The following is a 10,000-nucleotide window of genomic DNA, read 5'->3' on the forward strand; positions in this document are numbered from 1 at the left end:
TAAAAAACCATACAGACACTGCTATTATAGGGGCTTTAGAGAATCAATGATTCTTTGGGGGCACTTAGCTAAATAGCGCACATTATTTGCTCTTTAAGCCACCTTCCATTATTCTGCCCTCTTTGGGCATCCAATGATCCACTCCCAAACAAAGCCCACATTTAGCTTCAAGTTTATGGTAGTCAGTGAACAATTGTCAGTTCGTCTCAAAGGGGGTAAGCAGTCAGTCTCATTCCATTATTTCTCCCTTTAGACCTTGAATCCTTTGACCTGCAGCATGCATCTTGAAAAGAACTGAAAGCAGGAAGATTGGTTCCACAGGGTCCCCCCCCTTCCCCATTCTCTTAAAAGAATAATCTGTATTATAAAGAGCCTGGTAGCAGAAATATGCCTGTGATCATATGTGCAATAGAAGTCAACTCTTACTTGAGGTTCTTCGTAGACTTCAGGGTCCATGTGCAGAAGGGGAGGAAAAATTGCGAACATATCTCCTTTTCTCAAAGAGACTCCACGATTCTCTTCAAACTGGAGAATAAAATTTTCTTTGATTTTACGGATATTCATTGACGAGGAACACAGTCGCAAGGACTCATTTACAGCACTTTCTGCATTTAAACAAGAAGAAAAACAGAACAAAACAAGATCTAAAACCATTAAAAATACTGAAGATGTCTGTAACTTACAAGTTCCTATCACAGCCACTGAATTAGTTTATTAGATGTGATTATAAAAAACAAAGGTGGAGGGAAAAATAGGCCGGGGGGGGGATGGGGAGGGGAGAACCAAAGACAGGACACAAATGCATTCCTGTAGGACTAATGGAGTATTTGATTGTTTGGAATTTTTAAATATAATTATTAACTGATAGATTTGATGTGTTTAGTTAAGCTCAAGGCAATGTAGTGGATTTTGGGTGGAAAACCATTATTTGTACATCTCACTAAAATGCCACCATTATAGAGAGGGATATTTTTATGCATTTATATACATTGCAAGGGTTGCAATGCCAACTTCAAGATTCAGAGCTCTCCTCCAAAGGCCTTGTGCTGGGCTTCAATCATACATTACAATACGAAGCAGTCATATAACTATACAGTGAACTGTGAAGTTAGGATGCTGGGAATTATGGAACCCTTAGCAATATCATCATCATCATAATTTCTACTGTTGGCTGAGCAAATTCAAATTATGCGTGGCACTTTGACAAGTTAATGGGGGGAAACCCATATCCCGTGTAATGCTTTGACACAAATCCCAAACCTTTTCCAGACGGCCACCATAACCTGGAAAGCTTGGGAAGGCAAATGTCCTTGCCATCCCAGTAGCCTTCACCTTTTGCTCCTAGCATGACAGATTTTATGGCTAATTTCCGGCAATTTATCCTGGCAGTTTGAGGAGAAATTCCTTTGGGAATAATATGCATAATTTGCATAAATCATTCTGATAGCATGCATACCAGCATGCACCTCCTGTCTGGGGCTGCATCTCTCACTTAGTAATCAAAACTGACTATTTCTCCACCAGCATGGCTGGGTCCTGTAGGAGACAGCATGACTCCTTTAAGCTATCAGTGTGAAAACAAGCCTTAGCAATGCAAAAACCAGAGCACCCGTAGAATATCAGATCGAGCATAAATATTTGCTTACATGCGTTTTGCAATACCCACATTAAAATCCCCTCTTTGCCAGATCAACTTTGGTGATTCTCTGGAACCTAAAGGTTAATTTACAAGAAAGTGTAGCAACCTTAGCCTAGAAGCACTTGAAAAAGACAGTTACAATTGATTTATTCTTTTTACAAAAATTAAAAACAGTGCATGGCAAATAAAGCTGATTTGGATGCTTTTCTCAAGAGGTTTTTTTTTTCCTCGAGCGTGTATTTGTCTAAAGAAATGAGGCTGCGGTCAGTTCTGTGTGGCCAACACTGTGATTCAATGTGACGTACAGTGAGGCTGTGCATATTTTTTTGGGACTGCCTTCGTTACTATAATCAGGGAGAATCAAGTCGGCTTGTTGATGACGAAGCCAGAAAAAAACTTCTGATTCTAGAATATGGCTTCTATTGCAGATAGCCACAAGGCACAATAGATGTCAAATGGCTGCATTCTGGCAAGAGAAAACTTCCCCCAATGCAAAAGAAAGATCCAGGCTCCATTTCTTGGCTTTATGCAGCCTAGGCATAATGAAGCTGATTAGAGCAAAGTAGGCTGCAGTATGGAAATGGTAACTGACATATGTAGGGCCACTGGATACCAAAGCAACCACATCCTGGTCAGAGGCCAGCGAGGGAAGGGAATAAAGCACAAAACACACAACAACGATAAGTGAAATCATCAGGCAAAGTGTTGCTGCTGCTGAAATAGCAGGTTTCCACTTGAGTAGCACAAGCCACAAAGTCATATCGGATTGGCTGACATTTTGAAAGGAAACATGGCAGTCTGTTGACCACTATGGTATCCCAAATGACAATCGGGCAAACTTCTCTTATAGAGAATTTAATCACAGTAATGGAGCTCAGAGCACGGCTTAGCGGTCAGATCATAAATGACAAATCTATTTTACCTTCCAGTACCAGCTATGTGGGGGGGGAAAGGCTTTCGCTCTGAGCGATCTTGCTGATAATCCTTAGATGACAAAGGTAATGAGTCACATTATGATCAGCAAAGGAGGAGGGAGTTTGTGTGGGTTTGTGGCAGCCGACCATGAAAATAAACAAACAAAAAATGAAACTCTTTCCCAGTCCCTCCTTCCCTCCCCTCCCCAACAATTCTTATACGCTGGATTTAGACACTGAATGACAACTAGATGATAAAACAGCAGCCTGTACAGTACTTGTGGTTGTCATACTTCAGTAGGCATAAGCCAGCACTCCTGTAAGACCAGCTGGATAGCCTGGGAGGCCTCCCATTTTGCACCATGAGGTACCGTAAATGATCCAGCTCTGGAGAACAACATCTGTTTCTGTGCTAGTGCTGAACAAACAAGGCAATTTAAAGCAAAGCAAGAGATAACCAAGCAGCAAATGAACATGATCCTCATGTTTTCCCACTTCCTACACACATGAGATGCTGAAACTTCAACACATGAAGAGAGATTGTCAGTAAAGTTGACATATTTTCTAAGGAGGGAAAGAGAGAAAGGGGGGGAGGAAGAGGGGCCCTTCAGACTTCCCAGAGTATTATTTTTAGAGTCTTCCCACTCCCCTTTTCTCTTATATTCTCTGCTTCCAATTCATCCACAATCTTTTTTTAAAAGTCGAAGCCATTTCAATATACTTATAAATATTCAGTCTTTAAACCTAATTTGCTATACTTAGTTCACATGCCTTCAAGCATTTGTCTTCCAATTTCCACTGAATAAATGCGTACTAATGAGAAATGGAGCAAGCTGCTGAGGCAAAGCTGGCCGACTTGCGCCTGGCCCGCCACCAGCTTGTGATAGGCAGGCAAATTGAGTTAAAATGAAAAGTCTTGTCAGCTGAAATACAACACGGAGCCAAACAGCAAGCTGTCAATCATCCAGCCAAAACAAGGGACTGCAGGTAATAAAAGGTCATTGTGAATCATTAGTACATTTGGCTTTGGTAAGCAAGTTAATTTTAATTAAACATGATCTTGATCTGTTACTGTTTAATAAAAAACCCTGCTGCAAATAATGGTTTTTAATTTTTTTTAATATATATATTTTTAATTTTCAAAACACAACACATAAAATCTTCCGTATTTACATACTGTAGAAAGTGTACCAGTTGGTTACAAAAGGCTTTCATCCATCTTTTCCACAGTCATCAAGCATAGTTCATATTAACTCAAGTATTTTAACTCAGATATAGTTATACATGTTACCATAATCATACCTCCATTTTCATTTGACTATAATTGTTTAAACATCCTTCATCATAAAATATACCAAGATTTAATACATAACCACATACTGGCATTTCATTTACTATTTCTAAAATCCTCCAATAATACTGAATCCTTATGTCCTATTCTAGCTAAATATCCATAATATTTAATAACAAAATTTTCTAATCCTCCTTTCCAAATCACTGTTTACAATTTACGTCCAGTTTCCTTATGTTGTACCCATACCTATATATACATTGTTATCATTGTCCATCCTTTATTTGACTATATCCTGAATTATAACATTCCCCCCCCTAATAATCAAGAGTTAGCTGAATCTAACTTAATTCTTTTTAATTAACCTTTATATATAATCCAAAAGGATTTCTAATCTTCCGTTCATGGGTACCTTTCAATATTCATATCCAATCATTACTTATCATAACACTACACATTGTATACATTATTATCATTATCAATTATTTATTTAACTATATCTATTGTCACTAAATTTCACTAAGTTTAACTAGTTTTAAATTCTACTCTTCCATCTATCAGCCTGTATCTTTCCAGTAGCAAAACAGTCTCATGTCTTCCGCCATTTGTGGTGTTAATCTTCTAATCATCTCCTTAATCAAATTTGTATGGACTCTTCTTAGCAACTCCTTGCTTATAAAGTTTCTCATGTAATTTCGATGCCCTTCTTCTGTTTCCTTTACCAGCTTATCTTTGATTGTCGGTAGTGTTATCAATGATGTTACTAATAAAATTTCTCTCTTTAAATCCATAAATGCTTTTATTTTTTCTTCTTCTGTATCTTGCCATCTGGAGTAGAGTTCCCCTCCATTTAATTCCTCTTTCAATATTCCACTCTTTCCATTTTCAGAGACAAACCAATCACCATAAATATCAGCAAATTTAATTTCTTTATAGTCATTTTCCTCTTCGATTTTTAGGATTCTAACCACCACTTTTTCCACTTGATAAACATCTCCAACTTCTTCATTGTATTTTACTGTTAGATACTCTAAGTCTTCCAAGTTCTTTTCTATCCTCTCAAATGTGTTTGATAATTTCTGTATTTCTAAGAATATCTTTTGCAGACTTAAAGTTTCTTTCTGCTGTTGAAATTGTGCCATTATCTCAAGCTAACAAACACTGCTCCTCTAGCTTGGAAGTTTTTAACAAGATTAAGCATAGATTTACAATAAAGTTTTATTTTCACTTTTCTCTGGTTAAAGATATACTTCAAAGGGACATCTGTATGCTTTTCTTCTTATCACTCTCTATAAACAAACAATGAGACCTTGGAGTGCCAAGCCAGGATAATCAGTGAGAAAAGTAAGAGTGTTTCGTTTCCAATACACAAACCTCCAGCCTCCAAGTAGCAGTGTTATTGTTGCAATTTTAATAATAATAATAAAATTTTCTTTGTTTCTTTGCATCTTTTTTGTATTTCAAGTTAAAAAAAAGTTCGATTCTTGAATGAGTTAGAAGAACATCCACAGTAATGAAAGAGGAGAATTTTAGTCCATAGGTTACAAAGAGTAATAAAAGAAAAATAGAAGAAAACTTAATCCATTCGTTTTAAAAGGCTTGCATAAATTCTATCCATGAACATAGCATTTAAAAAGTAAGATAACCCACTGTCCAAAACCATTCCAAACTCAATTCCGCTGTTTATTTCTTCTGTTCTCCAATTTAAATTAATTTTAAGTTTTTTATAGGCAGTCCTTTTTAATATGGTAAAAATTCCTCACAAACTGGAAACACTTTCTCTTTCTGTATCCTTCCGTTTTGGAGCGGCCCCGATTTCATCAGCCTAATGGTTGGATTTTTTGCCACCGGCTTGAAGAACTCTTGGATCGATCAGGGACTTTGCGATGTCCCTGAGATCAACAAGATGTATTCTTCCTATTCACCGTCTCTGCGGGACGGTTTAGGTCCGATTGGACCACCCAGCAGCAAAGTATCGGCTGCGGTCTCGGAGCATCGAGACCGCAGGTCTGCATTGTCGTGACGTTGGCTCCTCCTCCGGTTTTTTAAATTTTTATATTAAGCAGGTAATAGGAACTCTGTAAGTGTCAAGAGTATAAGAAAGAAAAATAGTTGTAAATAAAAATGTATACAAATATTTTGGATACATCTACTCTTTTCAGAGCACTATGATTATATAAAAGAATTATGAAACGCAACACACCTATAGTTTGCAGAATGACTGAACAGAATTAAATTAATCACAGGACACAAAGATAAAATATCTACTTTCTCCCACTTCATTCAGTCTTAAAACAGTGATTTTTAACATGCTTACTGTATCTTTCAAGATAGTTTGTATCCTGATTAATTTTAGTTTTTCTATCTGCTAGTGAAAAACATCCCATACAATGTTAGGACATTAGGATACAAACTCTCTTTAGTGTAAATTACTGATATTCAGGACAGCTTAGCCATTCAAAATAAAATCTTGTCTTGGGCATGATCTTCACCACACAGGCAACAACAACAACAAGTCACTCAATGCTTCCTTCTGTGCCAGAGACAGAGAATCTGGACCCTTTTGAAAAACAAAGCAGAAGTTCAGGACAAAAAAAGCCAGAGGTTTTATGACCAGGTAAGGTAAGGAAAGAGAAAAAGCTAAGAATCTCCTGATTATAGCTGGCAATTCAAGGAAGGAATGCGTTTTAGATAACAAATTGGCACATATTTGTCCAAGAGTCACTGACTAAAAAGAAAAGGAAAACAGTGCCCTGTTTATTTTATTTTTTCGTTATTTTTAAGACCACTTTATTGCATCTGGAACTTATCATCTTTCCACAAGCCCAATCTTTATATTTTATGCAGACTAGCCCCTCTTTATATTTCAGTTGCTTCTCTATGAGTAGAATGGATCACTTTGGAATTTTGTTCACAGCTTGTTGCTGTCCTATATATTTTTCTATTAGATGTTTTCAGATGTTGCTTGATTTTGAATACTTTGCTAATTGTATTTCCTTTGTTAATGAAGAACCATGTGACTAATTAAAGTTAAAAAGGAACTTGTACAATTTTTTTTCCTACTTCCCTTTTAAATAAAGTGGTTTTTCTTTTGTTTTATCTTTCTTTCTGCCAAAGACAAAAGGGTCAGATTCCCTTAGACACAAGACTCAATGCTACAGAGGCAGGAAGTGGCCCGAAATTTCCTTCCTAAGGCAGGAGGAAGATTTAGGATGTAAATACCCAGTATGTACACTATGCGTATGTATTATGTGTATCAATGAATGTGCCTACTATATTACATTTAAGATACTGGACGAGAGATGGCTACAATCTGTGGTATGTGGAGATCTATGATATCTGTATGATATCTCTGGGAAAGTGTGCATGTGTGTATTCTCTACCAGCAGCTGGTGCTCCTTTCAACTTAGTCCAACTTAGTTAAGAAGGGCAACTGATAGTTTATTGATATGTAGGGCTATCAGATATATGACAAGGCAAAAGGAGGACATGGTTGGAAAAGGGACAAATGGGACAGGGGGAAAGGAGAGCACACTAACTGTTTTTCTTGGCATCTGCAAGAAGAAATACAATAAAACAGTGCAAAGGAAATGTACTTAGGCCTACATGTATATGAAATTACTTTCTTCAGCAACAGAAAAACTTTTTTTGATCAATTTTTTCCAGCATATCTTTATTTTCAAGAACATATGCTACCAATGCACTTCTCAAATTTCATCAAAGAAATGTATCACTAGTATTGTGATCTATGGATTTGTAGACTTGAAGAGAGGGATCGAAGCTAATTTCTGGAATCAGGAAATAAATAATGTAAATCTAGGCTGCCAAGTTTGTAAAGAGATAATGAGGAAAGAAAGAAGCAAATGATACACAAGGTCACAATACAAGAAAGACTGAATGATTATTATTGTGAACAGTCTAGTTTTTTAAAAAAACAAACCACCAAGATACCAGTTTCCAAAGTGATGCAAATGATGCTGTTTCTGCCCTGTTGAAGTGCCTGGAAGATGTAGAGGACGGATAGGGGGCAAGAGGTTTTGGCTGAACCCTGGCAAGACCACATAGCTTTGGGTGCATGGAACTTCAAGATACAGGATTTAAACTTAGTTATGGATGGGATTGCACTACCCCTGACAGATCTGGTTTGCAACTTGGGGTTTCTCCTGCACTCGGGACTTGAAGAGGAGGTTGCAGTCACACTTAGGACAGCCTTTGCACAGTTGGGACATTTCTTGGATCAGGAGTTTCTGAACTTGGAGAATATTCAGAAACTTCAGCTGGCACAAGTGCAATGGCGAGGGCAGTTCTTTGGCTCCCCAAACTGATCCATATTACACCACTGCTCCACACGCTGTACCGGTTGCTGTTTTGCTTCCAGGTGAAATTCAAGGTGCTGGTTATTGCCTTTAAAGCCCTGCATAGCATGGCCTTGAAGACCAGACAAGAAATAATGGATGGAAACTGATCAAAGAGTGATTCAATCTAGAAATAAGGGAAAATTTTCTGACACAGAGAACAATCAACTAATGGAACAGCTTGCCAGACGTTGTGGGTGCTTCATCACTGGAGGCTTGCAAGAAGAGACTAGACAGCCATCTTTCAGAAATTGTCTCTGCTTGAGCAAAGAGTTGGACTAGATAATCTACAAAGTTCCTTCCAACTCTGTTATTCTGTTCTGTTCTATTCTATTCTATTCTGTTCTATTCTATTCTATTCCATTCCATCCCATCCCATCCCATCCCAACCCTATCTCTATCCATATCCCTATCCTATTCATTAAGTAATCATCACACTCTAATGAAACTGGCTCACCCCACCCGCACTGGCAAAGGAGGCATGCTGCAGACCCCATCAGTCAAGAAATTCCACATTGCGAGGTCCAAGAGACGAGTCTTTTCCGCATCACTCCTGTTCTTTGGAACATTTTGCCCCTGAGGTGAGATTGGCTCCTATCCTTTTGATCTTCCATAAGGACCTAAAGACCAGATGGCTTGGGCTCCAAAGGGTGTGTGACATAACACTGGGAGTGGTTTATGAATTAAGAGGCAATCCCACTTCCCCTGCCCCTATGCATCCTGCTCTCTCCCCATCTTTTAACTATAATTTTTATCTTTGATTGTAGCTTCATTTTTATCATTTTAGAAATATTTATTTTTATGGTTTTAATACTTTACTTTTTACTTTTATTTAATTTATAAACTGCGCCCTCTCCCAGAAAGGACTCGGGGCGGTTTTAGTATTGTAAGCTGTGTAGCGTGACTTTAACAAGATGGGTGGTAAATAAATTAGAAAGAAAGAATTATTATTTGACTTTATTTTTACTTTAAGGCTGTACCTGCCACACAGATGATATGAGGACATGAAGGAGAAAAAATCATCCTTTGCTGCATAAATCTTTATCTGGTAATCTTTAAAATATGTAATTAATTTAGAACAAAATATATTGTCTAAGATTATTGACACAAACCCTTACAAAAGTGAAAACACTTTCACATCTCTCAACTCAGGTTCTTCTTTCACCATGTGAGATCTCTAATGATGCAATAATTTATTTAAAGCAAGAAGCATCAGAAAAGTAGTTTGTTTTGCATACACAAGGTTTCAATTTCAGTCCTTGAAACAGAATAGTTGAAAAAGTAGTTGAAAATGAGCAGGTTAGAATATTTTGGAATTTCAAAATACAAATAGGTAAAGTGTTGGCGCATAACAAGCCAGATATAATTGTAGTTGAAAGGAAGAAAGTGTGAATAATTGATGTAGCATTACCAGGGATTAGCAAAATAGAAGGGAAACAATGGCAAAAGATCACAAAGTAACAAGATCTGAACATTCAAACAAGAAGATTATGGCATAAACCAGCCATAAACAGTGCTTTTTGGCACATTGGGCGCCATACGAAGAAATCATGGACCACACTCAGAAAATCTGCACATTGAAAAATATTTCCATCTGTCAATTTAAAAAAGGCCACTGCCTGGGTCTGCTCATATACTATGCCTATATATTACAACATCCTAGATATTTGAGAGGAATTTGCTGCATAGGAAGGCCACTACTAGCTAAAGAACTAGCAGCTGTGATTTCATATTGTAGTAAGCAGCTAATAATAACTCATTAAATTGATATGCCATACAATTCCTGAGTGACTCAGGTAAG

At 37.4% G+C, this 10,000-nt stretch overlaps 2 protein-coding genes across 3 annotated transcripts in view; both read right to left on the reverse strand.

Annotated features, from left to right (window-relative positions):
• Window positions 1-10,000, reverse strand: part of PDE7A (phosphodiesterase 7A) — a 559,958-nt gene that overhangs the window by 42,522 nt on the left and 507,436 nt on the right. The gene's annotated exons all lie outside the window — the stretch shown is intronic.
• Window positions 1-10,000, reverse strand: part of CYP7B1 (cytochrome P450 family 7 subfamily B member 1) — a 120,725-nt gene that overhangs the window by 13,293 nt on the left and 97,432 nt on the right. The window contains exon 5 of the mRNA XM_081952404.1: window positions 427-605. Within this exon, the coding sequence (XP_081808530.1) occupies window positions 427-605 (179 nt within the window). The remainder of the gene's footprint in view (window positions 1-426; window positions 606-10,000) is intronic.

The sequence above is a fragment of the Natrix helvetica genome, assembly GCF_964273705.1.
Source record: "Natrix helvetica genome assembly, chromosome: 4".
Taxonomy (NCBI): domain Eukaryota; kingdom Metazoa; phylum Chordata; class Lepidosauria; order Squamata; family Natricidae; genus Natrix; species Natrix helvetica.